The sequence below is a fragment of the Phoca vitulina genome, unplaced genomic scaffold, assembly GCF_004348235.1.
Source record: "Phoca vitulina isolate PV1807 unplaced genomic scaffold, GSC_HSeal_1.0 scaffold6, whole genome shotgun sequence".
In the NCBI taxonomy this organism is placed as follows: domain Eukaryota; kingdom Metazoa; phylum Chordata; class Mammalia; order Carnivora; family Phocidae; genus Phoca; species Phoca vitulina.
The window spans coordinates 54,173,759-54,200,180 of record NW_022589709.1 but is presented as its reverse complement, the minus strand read 5'-3'; the positions used below and the strand labels follow the sequence as shown (position 1 = coordinate 54,200,180).

Below are 26,422 nucleotides of genomic sequence, written 5' to 3'. Positions count from 1 at the left end.
GAAGTGATTAGTGAACTCTATGATGAAGTTGAGACACCCAAGTTCATTTAGTTCTATCAGGCACATGCTCCTTGATGGAATAGCAGGAATAAAGGTTATGGAAGATAGGAGAAGCATGTTTGCTTGCCTTTAGGGATAAGATGGGGAGGTACAGTATCAGTGTAGCAAATTGGTGACGCTGGACCTTAATACTAAGAAGTGTTTTTAAATTTTTTTTTTTAAAGATTTTATTTATTTATTCATGAGAGACACATAGAGAGAGAGGCAGAGGCAGAGGGAGAAGCAGGCTCCCCAAGGAGCAGGGAGCCTGATGCAGGACTCGATCCCAGGACCCCGGGATCATGACCTGAGCCGAAGGCAGATGCCTAACCATCTGAGCCACCCAGGCGCCCAGGAAGTGTTAGTTTTTAATTGGTTGAAACAAGAGCCAGTGATGATGGTTTTCCTTTTTAATTATAATCATTGTTATGTGTAGGTAGAACAGAAGGAGTACCGAAGAAAATTAAAATTATGTATAGCCTTTCCCTGTGTCCTCTAAGGTTTTCTTTAGAAATACAACATGCACAGTGGGTTCTGCTGTATTATTCTGTAGCTTGGTATTTTTCAAATGATATTACCATCAGGCATTTTTCTCATATGATTAAGTATTATTTGAAAATATTTTACAGTGACTTGCATAGGTTTCCATGGAATAAATAGGTAATTTTTTAAACTGCTCCTAAAAAACTTTTTTTTTAATTTATGAATTAGGAGGAGATTTAACTATTAATATGAACAAGATGTCAGTTTAAGAAGGTAGCCTTTACCTTTGAATGTGCAGATTGAAGAGTTTTTGAGAAAGCTGAAATTGTTATTTTTTATTTTAAGATTAATGAAAATTACATTCGTTTACAGTATATTACAGAAAATTTGAAAGTTATAAAACAAAATTATCTCATAACTCTTGGCTTCTGCTATTTTTGTTGAAGTCATGTAGTATCTTTTAGATGACTTTACGGATTTAACTTATTTCTGGAAGAGGTGATTTGAGAAAATGGTTAAATGAGAAAAATGCTTGAAGAGGTGAGTTGTAACTGAAGAGATTAGGGAGTATCTGAGGGGTTAGAAAATAATTTCTTCAATGTAATAAGATCTGTTTCCTTCAGTCAACCAACAGATGTGTTTGAGTGACTTTTGTACCTGCAGCAAATAGTTCTGACTGCTGAGCAGTGCTCATTTTACATCTTTAATCACTGTTTTCTGCTTTAAAAACATCTTGCCAATGGTTCTGTAGAATAGTTTTGATGATCACGTGTGAAAATTTCAATGTATAAATAGAAGGTTGACTAGAAGAGATTGTAACTTGTGGTTAAATATGCTATTTACTTATAGAAAAACTGCTTACATAAGAACTAGAGCAAAAGGAAAATGTAGAGTGGTAGGAAGTGATGATATTTATTTATTACCTTTGAGGTGGTTTGAGGTTGAGAGGAAGGTTAGGCGTGTTATTTGCTGTTCACATGACAGCACCCTCTGACCCTTTGATCCCCTGCCAAAATTTTTTTTTTAATTTAAAAAGGAACAAGGTAAAATAAAGTTATCAATTCATAGTCTGATTATACAGTATAGACTATCTTCTGCCTGTTTTCCAGAATCTTGGAGTCATCAGAAGTGAAAGGTATCCAGGCTTTTTGTTCTTAGTGTTTAATTTACTGTTGCTCTTAAAAGGTTCTTTGAAGGAGAAGTTTCAGACCATTAGCTAAAATCTCTGGGATTTATAGCTTTGTGTTTTTCCACTGTTACTATTCATGGGTCTTAAAAACTGAGGTACATTAAACAGTTCCATTTTCATTAAAATAGGAATTTCATTGCTTTGTTAATAGAGATTTTTTCTTCAAGTGGGAAGGTGTTAGGTTGTATTTTATATCTATCTAAAAAAATTTTTAAGTATAAAGTGATGTTATAAAATCAACCAGAAGAAGATACCTTTGAGTTTCCAAAATAGGTTTGATGATGTATTCAGACTTTTTAACTTGAAATTTCAAGTATGTCTTGTAGATTCTAAATTAGACTAAAAAAAATCTGAATATTTCCAGTGACTTGGTGACCTTACTTATAACTTAATTATCTTTTTAGCTAAATTTTAGTTCAGTTGATAATTTAAGTGCAAAACTATGCATGGTGTGATCTCATTTTCATATTAAAAAGTAACATGTTACTATATGTATGGGAAAAGGAATCTGGATTGATAAACGTCAAACTGTTAAGGGTTGTCAAATTAGAGTGGTACAAACAATAGGTCCTAAGAAGTTGGTTTTCTTAAAGGACTTGTACGATTTTGGACTAAACATCTTCAAAGGATGATAAGGTTTTTTTTTTCCCCCTACTTCCTATTAGGAATTAGTTCAAAGATTTTTAACACTTGTTTATACAGGACTATAACAAGATTTTGTTTGCCTCAGGCCATAATCATTGGACTTTTATGAAAGTGCTACCTCTTTGTAAAGTGCATGGAGACCAGCAGGTAAAGGATCTTATCTTAGTGTAAATCTTCAAAATAATTGTCTTCCTTGTACCAGCAATGGTGTTAATAGCAGCTTTTGTCAGTTAATACTGCAGATCTCTCTGCAAGAATGAATTGAGTAAAATAGATAAAAATATTTGCTCATGCCTTTGACAAGTTTATCGTGATATTTTTATATATTGTGCAGTTCACTTAAAGTGTACAGTTCAGTGGTTTTGGGTAATACAGATAATGTGCATCCATCATCACAGTCAATTTTAAAACATTTTCATTACCTTAAAAAGAAAACTTGTACCTTTTATCACCTCCTACCTCACAACCCTCCTCCCTAGCAACACACTCATCTACTTTCTATCTCAGCATATTTGCTTATTCTGGACATTTCATATAAATGGAATCCTACAATATGTGGTCTCTTGTGTCTGACTTCTTTAACTTAATGAAATGTATATGATGTTCATCCATTTATATTCTGTTTTATGGGTATACCCTATTTTGTCTTTTTATTCACTGGTTGATGGGCATTTAAGTTGTCCTAACGTGGAACAGCTGGTTGATGGACATTAAGTTGTTCCTAACATTAGGTTATTTTTGGCTGTTATGGTAATTGTGTCCTGCTTTTTTCCATTGACAGTATATCTGGGCAGATTTTTAAAATTAACACTTAAAAATCTGCATTTTTTTTTTTTTTTACTGCAGTCTTAAAAAACACCATATATATTTTTTATTGTAGGATATACTGTCATTAACCAGTAATATTAATGGATGTTTTTGAGTTTTTTTCTGATTTTTCACTATTATAAATAGTACTTCAGTAAATATTCTTCCACATTTATCTTTGTATATGTGTTTCTGTAGTATAGATTTCTAAAAGTAGAATTGCTGGATCAAAGGGCATGAATATTTACAGTTTTAGTAAAATATTGAAGGCCAGAAGACATGTTTAGTCGTAGTTCTATTTGATAATAAAGGTCTGTTGTCAAGTTATTTGTGCGTTCACCATGTATTCGTAGTTAGCCAAGGAAAGCAAGTTCTCTTTGCTTGAGTTAAAAGGATACGTTAAAGGAAAAAAATATTTTTGCGTTGAAAATAGCAGGAACATATCCACTTCAAGGTACTAAGGTGACAAATGGATATGCAATTCAGGAATACTTCTTGCTATTTTACTTTTCTTTGAATTAGAGCCACCTACTAAAAACGTCGGTGGCTACTGTAAAAATCACAGAACCTGTGTGCAGGTAGTTCTGGTTAAAAAAAAATACTGGGTAATCTCGAACGGTGGCAAGATTATAATCAGTTATGATTGTCAGTTTCAAGAGTGGTCTCTCCCTGTTTCACCAGAATTTTCAGTGTTTTGTGCAGCTGAAGACACTGAAGCCAGATGGGTCTAGACCTGAGCTCCACTGCTCTGTCTTCTTTATTTTTTGACATATAAATGTGTGTATATTTAATATTTATTCATCTGTTATCAAAGCTATAAATTAAGTTTTTGACAAGGTGACAATACAGCTTGGGTTCTTTATTAGACGCTTCGAAAATTTTTTTTAAAAGACAGTTGTATGTGTATATAAGTGTGTGTGTGTGTGTGTAGAGAGGGTGCACTAGTGCCATTTGAAGTAGTAAAAAGTTTTGCTTAGTTTGTGCTAAAGAAAAGGTCATGAGTAATAAATATTTGTGTTAATAAGTTTGTGAAATTATTAAAGAATAGTGCTTGGAGTCAGATTCAAGTTTTTTTGACCTCAGTAAATGAATGAATCCCTAAATAGAAAGAAATGATAAATGGATTTGTAATCATGTAGGGTGTTTATATTTAGTTGTTAATGCCTTCTGAGGCAGGCTTCTTCTATATCACATCTTTATTAGAATGAGTTTTCCTTGTCTTTCCAAGTGAAGACCTGAGGGATGGAATAGCTAGTACTGTTTCCCAGGGTGTATTATTGCTGCTATATTAATATTGTTATATTGTATTAAATAAATTAATAATCCTCATTTCCTTATTGGGAATTTTAACTAATATGTTATTTGGATATCTGAAGTTCCCGGATAAAGGGCTTGCTTCTTCAAGGTCTTCTTAATAAAAACCCAGATTTCTGAATATAATTTAACCTTTTCTTGATTGCTTAATGTTTATAATACTGTAGCAGAAAGCAAAACGCTCAGGACCTTATTACCTCAATTACTAGATGGTCTCCAAGTTCTTATCTCCTTTAAAAAAAAAAAAAGATTTTTTTCTTTCTCTTGTAAGCCTGGTAAATAGTATTTCTAATAGTCTTTGTGCCTGTTTGAATAGCTCTTTATTCCCAACTCGCTTCTAATTTGAATATGCGTAATGCACATTGGGAACCCAGATAACCTGACTGGTTAGATTTTTTTTTAAGATTTTTATTTATTTATCTGAGAGAGAGAGAGAGTGTGAGTGAGTCAGTGAGCATGAGTGGGGGTGGGGGAGGGGCAAAGGGAGAAGGAGAAGCAGACTCCCTGCTGAGCAGGGAGCCTGACTGGCTCCATCCCAGGACCCTGGGATCATGACCCCAGCCGGAGGCAGAGGCTTAACCGACTGAGCCACCCAGTGCCCCCAAATATGACATTTTATTTTATTTTTAAAAGATTTTATTTATTTATTTGAGAGAGAGTGCATGGGGGGGGAGGGGGAGAGGGAGAAGCAGGCTCCCCACTGAGCAGGCGGTCCCACATGGGTCTCCATCCCAGGACCCCAGGATCATGACCTGAGCTGAAGGCAGATGCTTAACTGACTGAGCCACCCAGGTTTCCCCCAAATGTGACATTTGAATTTATTATATATGTGGCAAAATAATTACTTTCATATTAGTTTACAAGTTTGTTAGGGATCACTTCAGCATAACTGGAAGTTCCTATGTTTTCTGTTTTTGGTGAACTGTGAAAAAACTAGGTTTCATATTGTATAATTCTTGCTTATTGTATTGCTATTTCCAGCAAATATATTGAATTCTTCACTATTTTATTTTCACTGAAGAAAAAGTACCAGTTGTAAAGAGAGTTGTTGAGCTTAGTTTATTAATAGTCTCTATTTCATTTATAAAATTGGTGTTTCTGTTTTCTTCCCTATGACTTACTAATTTAGCATTTATTGGAATAAATAAATGGCAGTAAAGGTTTTCTAGGATTGTGTAGTGGTCTTGTTCTGTTAATTTCCCATTAGTTGGGGACGAGGACTACCCGATGAGTGTTACTGCTCTTTTGTTAAAATGTTATCTCTTTTCTCACTTCTCAAGTTGTTTAAGTTTACTAAAAGACTTTTATTAGCTATTAGCATTTTGTGGTATTGAATGTGTAAGTGATTAGTAATAGACTATCTTGACTCAGAAGTCAAGATTTACTTACTTTAAAGTGGGGACTCTGCCTTGAATAATCAGGAATCCCTTAGTGCATGTTGAAGGAATTGAAATGGGATTGGTAATGTATTTAAAAAGATCCATGGTTATCTTTTCTAAATTATGCTGCATGTTATTTTTTAAAATTTCAGACTTAATTAATATACTCTCATGAGTGATTATAGAATGTGTGCATGTGTGTTTAATGTGTGTATATGTGTATATAATAAATTGTAAATGTTGTCAAACTGTGTTGTATTCCTTTGGTACAGTATGAAGTCATATAATGAGCAACATTGGTTTAATTAAGGAGAAGTTGTTCATCTGAGCATTGGAGTTGCATATTGGTTAATACAGGGTTATTCTTAAGTCATTTTGATCTTTTTTTGTTGTTAAACTAAAAATTTTCTTCAATTTTAGGGGGAAAAAAATAGTGGCTTTGATGTCCTTTACCATAATATGAAACATGGACAGATATCAACAAAAGAACTAGCAGATTTTGTGAGAGAAAGGTATGTATTTTTTTAATAAGTAATTTAACAGTCAAGTTAAATTTTAGAATATAAATGAGAAAAAAAAATTTGTTTTTGAGAGAGAGTGCATGCTCTAGTGGGGTGGGGGGTGAGAGAGAGAGAATCTTATGCAGGCTCCCAGCATGGAGCCAGAGGCGGGTCACAATCTCATGACCCTGAGATCACAACCTGAGCCAAAATCAAGAGTCAGACGCTTAACCAACTGAGCCACCCAGACGGCCCAGAAAATTTTAGTTAGATCTGGATTAAAATAAGTACACTCTTGAAAAGTATAGTTATTATAGTTTTATTTTAAAGTAGTGTGGCTATCTGGCGTCTAGACACTAAGGGCTGCGTAGTGGCTCCAAGGAGCATTGCTGAGCTCCTGGTTTGTATTCATTGTTGGTAAATAGCATTACAAACAATATGAATGTAAATACATAAATGTGATACAGTAGAAAAACTGAGGAATTTTGTAGGATAAAATACTACCATTTCTTTAAACAAACATGTCATTAAACATACTAAAATAATTTGATAAGTCTAAGGTTTTTGAATTTGTAGTTTAATTATGTATTACTTATTTACTGATTTATTTAAATTTTAAGTAGGCTCTATGCCCAGTATGGGGCTTGAACTCACAACCCTGAGATCAAGAGTTGTATGCTCTACCAACTGAGCCAGGCATCTGCCCCTCTATGTTTTATTTTAAAGAAGTATAAGTGTATATTTTAAAATTCTGCAAATTTATAAAATGTGATTGTCTTTAAGACTCTTAGAATATAGTAGTCAATTTAAAAACTTAAAAATCCATGTAATTTGATTTGATTAAAGCTATTTTACATTAATACATTAAATGTTAAAAAAAAAAAGCTCTTTTGTGGCTAGGCCCCCTTAGTAATTTTTATATGAGCACACTTAAAATGTTTACCTTAGTAATATGGGGATGTGTGTGTTTGTGTGTGTGTGTGTATGTGTGTTTAAGATTTTATTTGTTTATTTGAGAGAGCACAAGCAGAGTGAGGGGCAGAGGGAGAAGCAGACTCCCCACAGAGCACGGAGCCCCATGTGGGGCTCATTCCGGGGACTCCAGGATCAAGACCTGAGCCAAGGCAGATGCTTAACCAGACTGAGCCACCCAGGCACTCCAGGGATGTTTTTCCTTTAGATATAATACTCCAATTTGGGGGGCACTTGGCTGGCTCAGTTGTTGGAGCATGCAACTCTGAGTCTCGGGGTTATGAGTTAAAGCCCCACATTGGGCGTAGAGGTTACTTAAGAAGAAAACAAAAATACAGTACTCCATTCATTTATTCTTTCAATAATACATATCCCATGTCTGCTGTGTGCTAGGCACTTGTCTGGATTCTGGGAATATAGGGGTAAAGATACAGCTTCTGCCGTTAATAGAATTTACCAGATGGTAGGACTTGAGGAACAAGCTGTTTTACGTAAGACCAATCCTCTTTTCACTTTCACTTCTCTTTTGGAGTTAAGAGGGAGTCCAGAAGCTCTAAGTGCTATGGATAAAGCTGTCCTTCACTGGCTTCTACCTCATCATTGGGAGGAATAAAGAAGAGGTCTCAGAATGCTGCGTCTCCTGGCATGTCCTCTAGCCTTCCTTCTCCCCCAACACTTACATCACTAACTATAACTACTTTGAAATCGTCAGGGCAATTGTCATCATGTCTTTTAGCCTATTTATGTCAGTCACCCTCAGAAGTCCACGACTCCTGAGTCATCCTTTCTTGTCTGGAATCTAATCCCTTTATGATTCTGTGGGCTCTAAGACAACCCCTCCTTCTACCCCTTTCCTACTTTAATGTTTTCTTCATAGCACTTACAACCATCAGATATGTGATATTTATTTATTTGTCTGTCCCTCCCCTCTAGAATATAAACTCCACAAGGGCAGGATTTTTTTTTTTTTTTTTTTTGGCTGCTTATTACTCTATCTCTTGCATTTGGGAGAGTGCTTGGCTCTTAGTAAGGATTTTTTGATAGATGAATCTCTGACTTTACTGCCCTGATCCAAGCTGCTATTATTGTTGCCTGAACTGCAACAGTAGCTCCTATCTATCTATCTATGTTCGTTCTTGTTCCCATGCAACTTATTCACTGCACTGTAATTGGAGTGCTTTTTCTAAACCGCAGAGAGGTTGCTTACCTTTCCTGTTTAAACCATGTCAGAGTCTTCCCATTGCTCTTAAGGTGGGCTTGCCTCATCTTCGTCTGACCCCAGACTACCTTTCAAGCTTTAGTACATGCCAGTCTCCTCCTTATTCTTTCCTCTCCAGAGACATTAGCCATTTTATTGAAAGACATCTTCCAGTCCAGTCTTTGTACATGCTTATTCCTGTTTTTGCCTAATTAATGACTGCTTGTTCTTCAAAGGTCAGCAATGTGGTCCCTTCTTCACGGATGCTTTTCCTTATTTCCCTGACTCGGTCAAAACACCTATTATAGTATCTCTCAACATCATATAGCTCTTTGCAGTATTTATAAAATTTTATAATTCATTTTTTATTATTTGTTTCTATGTTTCCCTCTAAAGGAAAAATGATATAGTATTCTCTTGTATCCCAGTGCCTAGTACAGAGCCTGGCACAATTAGATACTCCTGTGCCTTGAAGGAGTGAGTGAGAAAGAAGGGAAGAAAAGATAGACACATAAACATATAGTGTGCACTAAGGGTTGTGCATACATTATCTCATTTAACTATGAAAAGTCCATCTCCCATTTTACAGATAAGAAAATTGGGGCCTAGAAAGGTTAATTTCCTGTCAGTCATTCAGAGTTTCTCTCCTCCCTTCATCCCCTCTTCCTTACTGGTCTGCTCCCTTTTTCCCTCCTCCATTCCTCCTTTGGTCCTTTTTTCCTTTTTGTCTTTCCTCCCTTATTACCTTCCTCCTTCTTCTCTTCCTTCCAACAGCTTTATTGAAGTATAGTTGACATACAGTATACTACACATTTAAAGTGTATAATTTGATAAATTTTGACATATACTCATGAAACCATCACCACAATCAAGGTAGTGAACATATGCATCATCCCCTTTGTAATTTCTCCCTCCTGTCTCTCCCCCTCATCCCTGAGTACCCACTCATTTGCTTCTGACATTTAGGTTAGTTTGCGTTTTCTAGAATTTTATATGAATGGGATCATATTGGATATACTCTGTTATCCAGTACTTTCACTCAGTATAATTATGTTGAGATTGATCCATGTTGTTGCGTATGTCAATAATTCATTCCTTTCTAAAGACTGTTGAGTAGTATTCTATTTATGGATACCACCATTTATCCATTCATCTGGCAAAGGAAGTTAGTTGTACCTGTTTTTTGAACTTTGTATTAAGTATATCAATTTAATCATATAGTGAGTATTCTTTTGTCTTCTTTTACTCAGCATATTTGTGAGATTCATTTTTGAGTTTAGTATAATCATTTTCAATGCTATACGATACTAAATTGTATAAATATGCCAAAATATATCTGCTACTATTGACAGACATTTGGATTGTTTCCAGTTTTTTATGCTATTACAAGTAATATTGCTTTGAATATTCTTGTACAAGGGTCTTGCTACACATATATGTATATTTATATTAGGTATATACACTAGAGTAGAATTTCCAGGTCATAGAGTTATGTATGTGTAACTGTAGTAGGTAATGCCAAAGGATTTTCCAAGGTGGTTGTACCAGTTTACACCAGCAGCAGCCTTGTTTCAGAGTTCTAGTTGTTCCATGTCCTCATCACCACTTGGTATTGCCAGTCTTTCAATTTGAATCATTCTGATAAGTAGTAGTACATGTCTCCCCCACTTTTCAGAAGTTTGTGTTCTGTCACTTTGCTCTTATGAAAGATCTACATCAGTACCTGTTTTTGCTAACCAAGAATAATCCTAAGAGGATTTTTGCTTTTGCAAAAAATAGCAAAATGAGAAAATAACATTTGGCGTTAGTTTTGCAGTGAGCTCTTATGGGGGCAGTGTGCACAGGGAAGGTGGCGCTGCCAAGCTCCTTCCCTGGGAACTGTGCTCAGCATCTCAGTATCAAGCCGCCATAGTTTTGAACTGTGTCTGTGAGCATCTGTGCCTTAGCTCAGTTTATTTTGTGCATCTGTTAGCAAGATGTGCTCTACGGTATCAGAAAAGCCTAAGAGGGGTTATTTTTTGGGTCTCTTAAAGCTCAAAAATTTTTCCATGTAAATTAGTGGTAATTGCTTCTTTGCTTTATGCCATTTTGGCTTATGAAAGATTTCATAGGAAGGCTGTACTTTTATTTATTTATTTTGTTTATTTATTTATTAAAGATTTTATTTATATATTTGATAGAGTGGAGAGAGAGTACGAGAGGGGGGAGAGTCAGAGGGAGAAGCAGACTTCCCGCTGAGCAGGGAGCCCGATGTGGGGCTTGATCCCTGGACTCCAGGATCATGACCTGAGCCAAAGGCAGACGTTTGACCAGCTGAGCCACCCAGGCACCCCAGAAGGCTGTACTTTTAGATGGTGAGGGATACCTGTATCTCATTGTGGTTTTAATTTGCATTTTCCTGATGGATGATGAGCTTGAACATCCTTTCATGTGTTTATTGGTCATTTGCATTTTCTCTTTTATAAAGTACTTGTTCATCTTTTTTTCTATAAAATATTTATTTGAGAGAGGGAGAGAGGGCACATACTCGTGCCTGTGGGGGAAAGGACAGAGGCATAGACTCCTCAAGCCAGCTCCCTGCTGAGCGTGGAGCCCAACGTGGGGCTTGATCCCACGATCCAGGAGATCAGGACCTGAGCCGAAACCAAGAGTGGGACGTTCAACTGACTGAGCCACCCAGGCGCCCCCCTGTTCATCTCCTGTGTTTTTTTGTTTGTTTTTCCCCGTTTAAAGAACAAATTGAAGGAACTCAATATATTTTGGGTGAAAGCAGTTTGTCGGTAAGGTATTACAGATTTATATGTAAATCCAGTTGATTTTTATATATTGACTTTGTGTCCAGCAACCTGTTAGTCCTTGCTTATTCTGATAATTTATCTGTAGATTGTTTTGGATTTTCTGTGTGTACAATCATCTTGTACAAGTTTTATATCTCATTTTCCAGTCCTTATACCTTTATTTATTTTTCTTGACTTACCATACTGGCTAATACTTCAGGTATAATGCTAAATAGAAATGGTGATGGCAGGCATCTTGTCTTGTTCTTAGTCTCACATTTATTTCACTCTTGCGTGGAGCCCAGTGCAGGGCTTGAACTCACGACCCTGAGATCAAGACCTGAGCTGAGATCAAGACCTGAGCTGAGATCAAGAGTCAAATGCTTAACCAGCTGAGCCACCCAGGCACCCCTCACCTGCACTCTTAAATATGATATATTTATTCAAGTTTTTTCCTTACTGTTAATCAAATCATGGAAATTTCCTTTTATATACTTGTTTTGTAATGTTTTTCTTTTCTTTTTTTTAAATTATGAATGGATATTGAATTTGGTCAGATACTTTTCCTGTATCTATTGAGATGTTTTTCTTTCTTTTCTCCCCCCCTTGTTAAAATCTGAATTACTTTGAAGTTTGAGTGTTAGACTAACTTTCCATTTCTGATATAAACCCAACTTGGTGGAGATATATTATCACTTTTATATATTGGTGGGTCAGTTTGCTGATTTTAGCATCTATATTTGTGATCGAGATTGGCCTGAAAAATTCCTTTATCTAACTGTCCTTAGGTTTTGGTATCAAGATTAGTTAGCCTTATAAAATGAGTATACCTCATTTTTTTATTCCCTGAAAAAATTTGTGGAATATTATAGTTTCTTCTTTATGTGTTTCATAGATTTTACTAGTAGATCCATCTGGGCTTGAAATCATCTTTATAGGAAGGTTTCAGATTATATACTTAATTTCTTCAGTAGTTAAAGGACTATTCAGATATTCCAGTTCTTCAGTGAGTTTGATAAATTTTATATATGTATATATATATATTTTTTTTAAAGATTTATTTACTTATTTTAGAGAAAGCTCACGCATGTGTGAGTTGGGGGGAGGGACACAGGGAGAGGGAGAGAAGTGGACTCCCTGCTGAGTATGGGGGTGGAGGGCTGGCTTGATCCCATAATCCTGAGACCATGACCTGAGCCAAAATCAAAAGTCTGCCACTCAACTGACTGAGCCAGCCAGGTACCCTGATAAGTTATACTTTCAAGGAATTTTAAAATTTCATCTACAGTTTCAAATTTTTTTTCATTTTTAAGTAAGCTCCATGCCCAGTGTGGGTTTTGAACTCATGACCCTGAGGTCAAGAGTTGCATGTTCTACTCATGGAGCCAGCCGGGCGCCCCCTTTTATGAACTTTTTAAATGCCTGCTGGATCTGGATTAGATGTCTCCTTTTCATTCCTGATGTTGGTTATTTATGCCTTCTCTGTATTTTATGATCAGTCTCATTTATCAGTTGTTGGTTTTAATAGGTTTTATAAAAAAGCAACTATTGGCTTTGCTGATCCTTTTTGTATATTGATTTTCTATTTCATTAAGTTTCTGTTCCTTATTTCCTTTGACTTTGTGTTCAGTTTGCTGTTCTTTTTCTAACTTTGAGATGGATGTTTGACAATGATTTTCAACCTTTTTTCATTTCTTTATTTTTTTTAATGTTTTATTTTTTTAAGTAATGTCTATACCCAAGATGGGGCTCAAACTCACAACCCCAAGATCAAGAGTTGCATGCTCCACCAACTGAGCCAGCCAGGTGCCCCAACCTTTTTTCATTTCTGATATATTCATTTAAGTCTGTAAATATCCCTCAAGCATTGCTTTATTGTGCCTCAATAGTTTTGAGTAATAGAATTTTCATTATATTTAGTTTAAAGATAGTCTCAGTTTCTTTGTGCTTTTTTTCTTGCCTCCCTGGGTTATTTAGAAATATATTTTTAAATTTCCAAATATGTGTTGATTTTTAAAGGTATATTTTTGCTAATCTTAATTACATGTAGTTAGAGAACAAACTGTATGATTTCAGCATTTTGAAATATGTTGACACTTGGATTATGGACCAGGATAGAGTGAATTTTGGTAAATATCTGCATGTACCTGAAAAGTCTGTGTTTTGCATTTGTTGTCTATATGTATTTAAGGTTGTGCATTCTTTTGTTCAATTCTAATATATACCCACTGGTTTTTGTTTTTTTTATCCTGTTCATTTTATCATTTCCTAAGAGAGTTATATTGAAAATCTCTGATTTTGATTGTGATTTTTCTGTTTATCCATGTAGTTCTGTCAATTTTTGCTTTTATATATTCGAAGCCGTATTAGTAGGTGGATACACATTCTTTTTTTTAATTGAGGTATAGTTGACACACAATGTTAACATTAGTTTCAGGTGTACAACATAGTGATTCGACAACTGTATACTTTATGCTATGCTCACCACAAGTGTAGCTACCATCTAGTACTATACAGTGCTATTGTAGTACTTTTGACTGTATTTCCTCTGCCATACCTTTCATCCCCATGACTTATTCATGCCATAAATGGAAGCCTATATCTCCTGCTCCCCTTCACCCATATTGCCCATTCCCCCTCATCCCTCTTGTTACCTTCCTTCTGGCAACCACCAGTATGTTCTCTGTATCTTTAGGTCTGCTTATGCTTTTTTTGTTTGTTTGATCATTTGTTTTGTTTTTTAGATTCCACATATAAATGAAACCATATGGTACTTGTCAGACAGTTCACCTACTGTAATCCCTCTAGGTCCATCCATGTTGTTGCAAATGGCAAGATCTCATTCTTTTTTATGGCTGGCTGAGTAATGTCTGTCTATCCGTCCATCCATCTCATCCATCCATTCCACGTTTTCTTTATCCATTCATTTAAGAGTGGACACTTAGGTTGCTTTTATATCTTGGCTATTGTAAATGGTGCCGCAATAAACACAGGGCTGCATGTGTCTTTTCGAATTAGTGTTTTTGTTTTCTTTGGGCAAATACCCAGTAGTGGAATCACTGGATTATATGGTATTTTTATTTTTAATTTCTTTGAGGAACCTCTGTAATATTTTCCACAGGGGCTGCATGAATTTACATTCCCACCAACACTGCATGATGGTTCCTTTTTCTCCACATCCTAGCCAACACTTGTTACTCCTTATCTTTTTTGATACTAGCTATTCTGACTGGTGTGAGGTGATATCTCATTGTGGTTTTGACTTGCATTTCCCTGATGATTAATGATATTGAGCACCTTTTCATGTGTCTGTTGGCCATCTGTATGTCTTCTTTGGGAAAATGTCTTTAGGTTTTCTGAGTGGATACAACTTTAGAGCTAATACGTCTTCAGGTGAATTGAACTTTTTATCATTGTGAAGTGTCCTTTATATCTCTGGCATTGTTTTTTGCCTTAAAGTCTACTTTGTTTTTATTAAAGTGTCATCAGTTTGCTTTTGGTAAGGTTTGTTTTTTTTTATGTTATGTTAATCACCATACATTACATCATTAGTTTTTGATGTAGTGTTCCATGATTCATTGTTTGTGCATAACACCCAGTGCTCCATGCAGAACGTGCCCTCTTTAATACGCATCACCAGGCTAACCCATCCTCCCACCGCCCTCCCCTCTAGAACCCTCAGTTTGTTTTTCAGAGTCCATCATCTCTCATGGTTCATCTCCCCCTCCGATTTCCCCCCCTTCATTCTTCCCCTCCTGCTACATTCTTCTTTTTTTTTTTAACATATAATGTATTATTTGTTTCAGAGGTACAGATCTGAGATTCAACAGTCTTCCACAATTCACAGCACTCACCATAGCACATACCCTCCCCAATGTCTATCACCCAGCCTCCCCATCCTTCCCACCCCCCACCACTCCAGCAACCCTCAGTTTGTTTCCTGAGATTAAGAATTCCTTATATCAGTGAAGTCATATGATACATGTCTTTCTCTGATTGACTTATTTCGCTCAGCATAACACCCTCCAGTTCCATCCACGTCGTGCAAATGGCAAGATTTCATTCCTTTTGATGGCTGCATAATATTCCATTGTGTATATATACCACATCTTCTTTATCCATTCATCTGTCGATGGACATCTTGGCTCTTTCCACAGTTTGGTTCTTGTGGACATTGCTGCTATAAACATCGGGGTGCACGTACCCCTTCGGATCCCTACATTTGTATCTTTGGGGTAAATACCCAGTAGTGCAATTGCTGGGTCGTAGGGTAGCTCTATTTTCAACTTTTTGAAGAACCTCCATACTATTTTCCAGAGTGGCTGCACCAGCTTGCATTCCCACCAACAGTGGATGAGGGTTCCCCTTTCTCCGCATCCCCGCCAACATCTGTCGTTTCCTGACTTGTTAATTTAGCCATTCTGACTGGTGTGAGGTGATATCTCATTGAGATTTTGATTTGGATTTCCCTGATGCTGAGCGATGTTGAGCACTTTTTCATGTGTCTGTTGGCCATTTGGATGTCTTCTTTGGAAAAATGTCTGTTCGTGTCTTCTGCCCATTTCTTGATTGGATCATTTGTTCTTTGGGTGCTGAGTTTAAGAAGTTCTTTATAGATTTTGGATACTAGCCCTTTATCTGATATGTCATTTGCAAATATCTTCTCCCATTCTGTTGGTTGTCTTTTGGTTTTGTTGACCGTTTCTTTTGCTGTGCAAAAGCTTTTTATCTTGATGATGTCCCAGTAGTTCATTTTTGCCCTTGCTTCCCTTGCCTTTGGCGATGTTTCTAGGAAGAAGTTGCTGCGGCTGGGGTCGAAGAGGCTGCTGCCTGCGCTCTCCTTTAGGATTTGGATGGACTCCTGTCTCACATTTAGGTCTTTCAACCATTTTGAGTCTGTTTTTGTGTGGGGTGTAAGGAAGTGGTCTAGTTTCATTCTTATGCATGTGGCTGTCCAATTTTCCCAACACCATTTGTTGAAGAGACTGTCTTTTTTCCATTGGACATTCTTTCCTGCTTTCGAAGATTAGTTGACCATAGATTTGAGGGTCCATTTCTGGGCTCTCTATTCTGTTCCATGGATCTATGTGTCTGTTTTTGTGCCAGTACCATACTGTCTTGATGATGACAGCTTTGTAATAGAGCTGGAAGTCCGGAATTGTGATGCCGCCAGCTTTGCTTTTCTTTTTCAACATTCCTCTGGCTATTCGGGGTCTTTTCTGGTTCCATACAAATTTTAGGATTATTTGTTCCATGTCTTTGAAAAAAGTTGATGGTATTTTGATGGGGATTGCACTGAATGTGTAGATTGCTCTAGGTAGCATTGACATCTTCACAATATTTGTTCTTCCCATCCATGAGCATGGAACGTTTTTCCATTTCTTTGTGTCTTCCTCAATTTCTTTCATGAGTGTTTTATAGTTTCCTGAGTACAGATTCTCTGCCTCTTAGGTTAGATTTATTCCTAGGTATCTTATGGTTTTGGGTGTAATTGTAAATGGGATCGACTCCTTAATTTCTCTTTCTTCTGTCTTGTTGTTAGTGTATAGGAAAGCCACTGATTTCTGTGCATTGATTTTATATCCTGCCACTTGACTGAATTCCTGTATGAGTTCTAGCAGTTTTGGGGTGGAGTCTTTTGGGTTTTCCACATAAAGTATCATATCATCTGCAAAGAGTGAGAGTTTGACTTTGTCTTTGCCGATTTGGATGCCTTTGATTTCTTTTTGTTGTCTGATTGCTGTGGCTAGGACTTCTAATACTATGTTGAATAGCAGTGGTGATAGTGGACATCTCTGCCGTGTTCCTGACCTTAGGGGGAAAGCTCTCAGTTTTTCCCCATTGAGAATGATATTCGCTGTGGGTTTTTCATAGATGGCTTTTATGATATTGAGGTATGTACCCTCTATGCCTATACTCTGAAGAGTTTTGATCAAGAAAGGATGCTGTACTTTGTCAGATGCTTTTTCTGCATCTATTGAGTGGATCATATGGTTCTTGTTCTTTCTTGTATTAGTGTATTGTATCACATTGATTGATTTGCGGATGTTGAACCAACCTTGCAGCCCAGGGATAAATCCCACTTGGTCATGGTGAATAATCCTTTTAATGTACTGTTGGATCCCATTGGCTGATATTTTGGTGAGAATTTTTGCATCCACGTTCATCAAGGATATTGGTCTGTAGTTCTCCTTTTTGATGGAGTCTTTGTCTGGTTTGGGGATCAAGGTAATGGTGGCCTCATAGAACGAGTTTGGAAGTTTTCCTTCCATTTTTATTTTTTGGAACAGTTTCAGAAGTGTAGGTATTAATTCTTCTTTAAATGTTTGGTAGAATTCCCCTGGGAAGCCATCTGGCTCTGGGCTTTTGTTGGGAGATTTTTGATGACTGCTTCAATTTCCTTAGTGGTTATAGGTCTGTTTAGGTTTTCTATTTCTTCCTGGTTCAGTTTTGGTAGTTGATGCATCTCTAGGAATGCATCCATTTCTTCCAGATTATCTAATCTGCTGGCATATAGTTGCTCATAATATGTTCTTATAATTGTATTTCTTTGGTGTTGGTTGTGATCTCTTCTCTTTCATTCATGATTTTGTTTATTTGGGTCATTTCTCTTTTTGATAAGTCTGGACAGGGGTTTATCAGTCTTGTTAATTCTTTCAAAGAACGAACTCCTAGTTTCCCTGATCTGTTGTACTGTTCTTTTGGTTTCTATTTCATTGATTTCTGCTCTGCTCTTTATTATTTCTCTTCTCCTGTTGGGTTTAGGCTTTATTTGCTGTTCTTTCTCCAGCTCCTTTAGGTGTAGGGTTAGGTTGTGTATTTGAGACCTTTCTTGTTTCTTGAGAAAGGCTTGTATTGCTATATACTTTCCTCAGGACTGCCTTTGCTGTATCCCAAAGATTTGGACAGTTGTGTTTTCATTTTCATTTGTTTCCATGAATTTTTTTGAATTCTTCTTTAATTTCCTGGTTGACCCATTCATTCTTTAGTAGGATGCTCTTTAGCCTCCAAGTCGGTTCTTTCCGACTTTCCTCTTGTGATTGAGTTCTAGTTTCAAAGCGTTGTGGTCTGAAAATATGCAGGGAATGATCCCAGTCTTTTGGTACCGGTTGAGACCTGATTTGTGACCTAGGATGTGATCTATTCTGGAGAATGTTCCATGGGCACTAGAGAAGAATGTGTATTCTGTTGCCTTGGGATGGAATGTTCTGAATAGATCTGTGAAGTCCATTTGGTCCAGTGTGTCATTTAAAGTCTTTATTTCCTTGTTGATCTTTTGCTTAGATGATCTGTCCATTTCAGTGAGGGGGTTGTTAAAGTCCCCCACTATTATTGTATTGTTGTCGATGTGTTTCTTTGGTTTTGTTATTAATTCGCTTATATAAGTGGCTGCTCCCATGTTAGGGGCGTAGATATTTACAATTGTTAGATCTTCTTGTTGGATAGACCCTTTAAGTAAGATATAGTGTCCTTCCTCATCTCTTATTACAGTCTTTGGTTTAAAATCTAATTTGTCTGATATAAGGATTGCCACCCCAGCTTTCTTTTGGTGTCCATTAGCATGGTAAATTGTTTTCCACCCCTTCACTTTCAATCTGGGGGTGTCTTTGGGTCTAAAATGAGTCTCTTGCAGACAGCATATCAATGGGTCTTGTTTTTTTATCCAATCTGATAGCCTGTGTCTTTTGATTGGGGCATTTAGCCCATTTACATTCAAGGTAACTATTGAAAGATATGAATTTAGTGCCATTGTATTGCCTGTAAGGTGACTGTTACTGTATATTGTCTGTGTTCCTTTCTGGTCTATGTTGCTTTTAGGCTCTCTCTTTGCTTGGAGGACCCCTTTCAATATTTCTTGTAGGGCTGATTTTGTGTTTGCAAATTCCTTTAGTTTTTGTTTGTCCTGGAAGCTTCTTATCTCTCCTTCTATTTTCAGTGACAGCCTAGCTGGATATAGTATTCTTGGCTGCATATTTTTCTCATTTAGTGCTCTGAATATGTCATGCCAGTCCTTTCTGGCCTGCCAGGTCTCTGTGGTTAGGTCTGTTGCCAATCTAATGTTTCTACCATTGTAGGTTACATATCTCTTCTCCCGAGCTGCTTTCAGGATTTTCTCTTTGTCTCTGAGACTCCTCTGAGTTTTACTATTAGATGTCGGGGTGTTGACCTATTTTTATTGATTTTGAGGGGGGTTCTCTGTGCCTCCTGGATTTTGATGCCTTTTTCCTTCCCCAAATTAGGGAAGTTCTCTGCTATAATTTTCTCCAGTATACCTTCTGCCCCTCTCTCTCTTTCTTCTTCTAGGATCCCAATTATTCTTATGTTTCGTCTTATGGTATCACTTATCTCTCAAATTCTGCCCTTGTGATCCAGTAGTTGTTTATCTCTCTTTTTCTCAGCTGCTTTATTTTCCATCATTTGGTCTTCTATATAACTGATTCTCTCTTCTGCCTCATTTATCCTAGCAGTTAGAGCCTCCATTTTTGATTGCACCTCATTAATAGTCTTTTTGATTTCGACTTGGTTAGATTTTAGTTCTTTTATTTCTCCAGAAAGGGTTTCTCTAGTAACTTCCATGTGCTTTTGGTAAGTTTTTTTGCGTGGTATATGTATTCTTTTCTTTGCTGTGTCCGTGTGGTGCAGTGTGTTTGTTATTTTTAAAGGCATTTTTCCTTTAATTGGAGAATTTAGTCTATTACATAAAGTATAATTGTAGATATATTTGGGTTCAAATTTCTTGTCTCAGAGGTTGTCAGACTTTTGTGTAAAGGCCCAGGAAGTAAATATTTTAGGCTTTTTGTGCCATCTGATCTCTGTTGCAGCTATTCATCTCTGCTGTTTTAGTACAAAAATAGCCATAGCCAACACATAAATAAATGAGTTTGGCTGTGCTCTAATAAAAACTTTATTTACGAGAACAAAAATGGGCCATATTTGGCCGATGGAACTGTAGGTTGCCAAACTCTATGCTATTTTAGTATTTGTTATTTATTTATCCTTATATTGTATTTTTTTCCTCTTCTTTCTTGGTTTTTGGCCTTTTTTTTTTTTAATTCTCTTCTATTAGCTTAGAAGTAATACCCTCTTCTACTTTTCTCTTAGTGGTTATCCTAGATGTACAACAAAATTGAGAGGAAGATGTGGGGATTTCTCATTTGCCCCTTGCCCCTACACATGCATAGCCTCCCCCATTATCAGCATCCTCCACCAGAATGGTATATTTAAAACACTTCTTTTAATTTCTTAATTTTTAAAATTTTTATTTAAAAAAATTTTAATTGGGGGTGCCTGGGTGGCTCAGACGGTTAAGTGTCTGCCTTTGGCTCAGGTCATGATCCTCGGGTCCTGGGATTGAGCCCCGCATTGGGCTCCCTGCTGAGCAGGGAGCCTGCTTCTCCCTCTCCCTCTGCCTGCCTCTCCCCCTGCTTGTACTGTGTCTCTCTGTCAAATAAAAAAACAATTTAAAGAACTCTTAAAAAAAAAAAGATTAAAAAAATTTTAATTGAAGTATAGTTGACATACAAATTTGTATTAGTTTCAGGCATACAGTGTAGTGAATTGACAATTCTCTGCATTAGGGAAAGCTCACCACTGTAAGTGTGGTTACGTTCTGTCACCATACAAAGTTATTCCAATATTGTTGACTCTGTTCTCAGTGCTGTACTTTTCATACCCATAAGTTATTTATTATAACTGGAAGTTTGTATCTCTTAATCCCCTTCACCTATTTTGTCCATATCCTCATCCCCCTAGAATATGGTACATTTTTTACCAAGTGTGAACATACACTGACACATTATAATCACCCAAAGTCCATTGTTTTGCCTTGGGGTTCACCCTTGGTATTGTACATTATACAGGTTGGACAAATGATAATGGCATGTATCCATCATTACAGTATTATGTAGAGTATTTTCACTGTCTTAGGAATTCTTTGTGCTCTTTTTCACTGTTTTCATAGTTTTGTCTCTTCCAGATGTCATATAGTTGAAATCATACAGTATGTAATAGACTTTCAGATTGGCTTCTTTCACTTAGGAATATGCATTTAAAGTGCCTTAATGTCTTTTCATGCCTTGGTGGCTCTTTTCATTTATTTGTTTATTATTTAAAAAAAATTTTTTTTCTAAAGATTTTATTTATTTGACAGAGAGAGAGACACAGCGAGAGAGGGAACACAAGCAGGGGGGAGTGGGAGAGGGAGAAGCAGGCCTCCCCCTGAGCAGGGAGCCCGACGCGGGGCTCGATCCTGGGACCCTGGGATCATGACCTGAGCCGAAGGCAGAGGCTTAATGACTGAGCCACCCAGGCGCCCCTCATTTTTTTTTAGTACTGAATAATATTCCATTGTCTGGATGTACCGTAGTTTATTCATTTACCTACTGAAAGATATCTTGGTTGCTTCCAAGTTTTGGCAGTAATGAATAAAGGTGCTATAAGCATCTGTATGGGTTTTTGTGTGGACGTGTTTCCAACTCCATTGATAATGAGGAATTCTATTGCTGGATTATACAGTAAGAGTATGTTTAGTTTTGTAAGTAACTGCCGAACTGTCTGCCAAAGTGGCTGTATCATTTGCATTTCTACCAGCAGTGAATGAGAATTCCTTTGCTCCACATCCTTGCTAGTATTTGGTTTTCTCAGTGGTTCAGACTTTGGTCTTTCTAATAGGTATGTAGTTGTATCTTGTTTTAATTTACTTTCCTTGATGACATGTGATGTGTAGCATCTTTTCATATGCTTATTTGCCACCTTTATATGTATTTTGGTGAGATGTCTGTTAAGGTCGTTGGCCCGTTTTTTAATCTTGTTGTCTTATTGTTGAGTTCTAAGAGTTCTTTGTATATTTGAGGTAAATTTTTTTTCAGATGTGTCTTTTGCAGATATTTTCTCCCAGTCTGTGACTTCTCATTTTCTTGACATTGTGTTTCACAGAGCAGAAATTTTTAATTTTAATGAAATCCAGCTTATCATTGATTCCTGTCATAGATCTTATTATCTTTGTTGTTTATCTTAAAAGACATCACTATATCCAGGGTCTTCTGGGTTTTCTCTTATGTTATTATTTTCTAGGAGTTGCACAGTTTTGCATTTCACTGGATTTTTATTTATTTATTTATTTTAGAAATTTGAGAGAGAGAGAGAACGTGTGCATGAGCAGGCGGGAGGGGCAGAGGGAGAGGGAGAAGCAGACTCCTTTGCTGAGCAGAGAGCCCAATGTGGGACTCAGTCCCAGGACCCTGGGGTCATGACCTGGGCCAAAGGCAGATGCTTAACCGACTGAGACACCCAGGTACCCACAGGATTTTTTTTTTTTTTTTAATTCAAGATCATTCCAGTATCTACTGTTGAGATGTTAGGTATCAGTAATTATAGATTCTTTAAAGGTAACATTTGGTAATGGGAAGGGTTTAGCTGCTTTTAAGATTTTCTTTTAGTCTTTCATTTTCAGCAGTTTTCACCTAGGTGTAAACATACATCACCTAGGTATAGATAGACATAGTTTTACTAGGTGATGAAATATAGATTTCTTTTTATTTTATACTCTTAGGGTTTGTTGGGCTGCTTGGGTCTATGGTTTGATATTTTTTGTCAGTTTTGGAAAATTGTCTGTCATTATCTCTGGAAATAATTCTGACCTATTTTTTTCCCTTTACACATTAGATTTTTTTTTTTTTTTTTTACTTTGTCCTGTCTCTGTTTTCCATTCTTCCATTTCTCTTCTCTGTTTTCCATTCTTTTGTCTCTCTGAGCTTTATACCAGAATAGAGTCTTCTCACTTCTCTTCTGGTTTACTGATTCTCACTGTAGTGTATTGAATCTTCTGTTTAACCTCATGGGTTGAGATATTAATTTTTGATACCGTATTTTACAAACCAATAGAGTTTGTATCTTTTTTTCCAAATTTGCTATGATTTCCTTCACTTTTAAAAAATGATTTCCATTTCTCTACTGAAATTCTTGATTGGTTGGTTGGTTGATTTATGTACGCTCTGCACTGAATGTAGGTCTTGAACCCAGGACCCTGAGATCAAGAGTTGCATGCTCTAGTGTCTGAGCCAGGCAGATACCCCTGAAATTCTTTCTTAAAATTATTTTATTTATTTATTTATTTATTAATTATAAACATATAATGTATTATTTGTTTCGGGGGTACAGGTTTATGATTCATCAGTCTTACACAATTCACCATAGCACATACCCTCCCCAGTGTCCATCACCCAGCCACCCCATCCCTCCCGCCCCCTCTCCACTCCAGCAACCCTTAGTTTGTTTCCTGAGATTAAGAGTCTCTTATGGTTTGTCTCCCTCTCTGGTTTCGTCTTGTTTCATTTTTTCCTCTCTTCCCCTATGGTCCTCTGCTTTGCTTCTCAAATTCCACATATTGGTGAGATCATATGATAATTGTCTTTCTCTGATTGACTTATTTCACTTGGCATAATACCCTGTAGTTCCATCCATGTTGTTGCAAATGGCAAGATTTAATTTTTTTTGATGGCTCTGTAATATTGCATTGTATATATATACCACATCTTCTTTATCCATTCATCTGCTAATGGACATCTAGGCTCTTTCCATAGTTTGGCTGTTGTGGACATTGCTGCTATAAACATTGGGGTGTACATGCCCCTTTGGATCACTACATTTGTATCTTTGGGGTAAATACCCAGTAGTGCAATTGCTGGGTCATAGGGTAGCTCTATTTTCAGCTTTTTGAGGAACCTCCATACTGTTTTCTAGAGTGGCTGCACCAGCTTGCATTCTTACCAACAGTGTAGGAGGGTTCACCTTTCTCTGCATCCTCGCCAACATCTGTCGTTTCCTGACTTGTTAATTTTAGCCATTCTGTCTGGTGTGAGGTGGTATCTCATTGAGTTTATGAATTGGATTTCCTTGATGCCGAGTGATGTTGAGCACTTTTTCATGTGTCTGTTGGCCATTTGGATGTCTTCTTTGCAGAAATGTCTGTTCATGTCTTCTGCCCATTTCTTGATTGGATTATTTGTTCTTTGGGTCTTGATTTTGATTTTGAGAAGTTCTTTATAGATTTTGGATACTAGCCCTTTATCTGATATGTCATTTGCAACTATCTTCTCCCATTCTGTTGGTTGTCTTTTGGTTTTGTTGACCGTTTCTTTTGCTGTGCAAAAGCTTTTTATCTTGATGAAGTCCCAGTAGTTCCTATTTGCCTTTGTTTCCCTTGCCTTTGGGGCCGTGTCTAGCAAGAAGTTGCTGCGGCTGAGGTCGAAGAGGTTGCTGCCTGTGTTCTCCTCAAGGATTTTGATGGATTCTTGCATCACATTTAGGTCTTTTATCCATTCTGGGTCTATTTTTGTGTGAGGTGTAAGGAAAAGGTCCAGTTTCATTCTTCTGCATGTGGCTGTCCAATTTTCCCAACACCATTTGTTCAAGAGACTTTTTTCCTTTGGGCATCTTTTCTGCTTCGTCAAAGATTAGTTGACCGTAGAGTTGAGGGTCCATTTCTGGGCTCTCTCTGTTCTGTTCCATTGTTCTATGTGTCTGTTTTTGTGCCAGTACCATGCTGTCTTGATGATTACAGCTTTGTGATAGGGCTTGAACTCATGACCCTGAGATCAAGAGTCACAGGCTCTAGTGACTGAGCCAGGCAGGTGTCCCTGAAATTCCTTTTTTTTTTTTTTTAAGATATTTTATTTATTTCTTTGACAGAGAGAGAGAGAGATCACAAGTAGGCAGGCAGGCAGGCAGAGGGAGAGCGAGAAGCAGGCTCCCTGCCGAGCACGGAGCCTGATGAGGGGCTTGATCCCAGGCTGCTGGGATCATGACCTGAGTTGAAGGCAGACACTTAACCGACTGAGCCCACCCAGGCGCTCCTGAAATTCTTGATTTAATGTACTGTCTCCTTGAAGACAATACATAAACTCATAAAATCTAAGCTTTCTAATCTCAGCATTTGGAACATTGCTTATTTGTTCTTCCTGGTTTTTGTTCATTTGTCTTATTTGCTTATGTGCTTGATGGTTTTATGAATGTATGTAACACATCCATATAGGATCCAGTATGAGGGCTTGAAAAAGTACAGTTGGTAGTCCCTTTGAGAGCTTGCCTATTTAGGTTTATCCTTACTCATTGAGTCTCAACTTAAAGGTATGGGATTTCCCATGCTTCCCATCTTTGGTAAGTCTGAATCTAGTTTTGTCTCTCTTACCCTGTGAGGCTGTGAAAAACTCTGCTCCTCTTCCTAGTCTCAGCTTCTGCTTCTAGATGCCCCCAGGGGTAGCTAACCAACATACCTGATTTACTTCTCTGGATATCCTTCTCTTAGATCTTGGCTTACTCATTCTTAATTGCCTCCTGAGCTCTCTGATGCCTTTTAGTTAGCCCCTTTTCTCCATGTTTTTCTGGCTTTCCTCATCAGGAGGTTTTTGTATCACTTTACTACTGCTGGAGATTGAACCACTTTTTTGTTGCTGTTAAACTTATCCATTGAGATATTAATTTTTTTTCTGTATTAACTTTTTTTAGATGATCAAAGTACCACCCTTGTGATATATTAAAAAGACACACAGAAGTTTAAAGGAGCAAAAAAAGTCACAGTTCCATCAATGAGAGACAGTTACTGTTAATAGTTCCTTTTTGTTAGAGAGCTGGTTTTTGTTGTCATGGGGTTGGGGAAGAGTTTGAAGTAAGTTTGGTTTGGATATTCTGAGTTTGAGGGGCCTAAGATACCTAAGTATCATGACCACATACCTACTTTTTTTTTTTTTTAAGTAAGCTCTATACCCAACCTGGGGCTTGAACTCATGACCCCGAGATGCAGAGTCGAATGACCTACTGACTGAGCTAACCAGGCACCCCAATACCTACTTATTTTTAATACATAATTTGGGTTTTTTGTTTCAACAGTTTTAATTATATTTTTGATAATTTTTCTATGTGTTTGAGAGCTCTTATCCTATGGAAATTTGATTTAACAGAGCTACAATAGAAGAAGCATACTCCAGGTCAATGACAAAACTAGCAAAATCTGCAAGCAATTATTCGCAACTTGGGTGAGTTAATTTCTTTGAAAAACTGTTTTTCAGTGTTGATTTAGGCACATTTCTTGAGAACATTAAGTTCTTGTTGAAGACATAATG

The 26,422-nt window shown here is 37.0% G+C and overlaps 1 protein-coding gene across 3 annotated transcripts in view; it reads left to right on the top strand.

Moving 5' to 3' along the window:
* The window catches only part of FCHO2 (FCH and mu domain containing endocytic adaptor 2), a 126,339-nt gene that overhangs the window by 8,724 nt on the left and 91,193 nt on the right, over positions 1-26,422 (top strand). For all 3 annotated transcript variants that reach the window (XM_032404233.1, XM_032404235.1, XM_032404234.1), the window contains exons 2-3: positions 6,277-6,368; positions 26,261-26,335. In XM_032404233.1, coding sequence (XP_032260124.1) covers positions 6,277-6,368; positions 26,261-26,335 — 167 coding nt within the window. The remainder of the gene's footprint in view (positions 1-6,276; positions 6,369-26,260; positions 26,336-26,422) is intronic.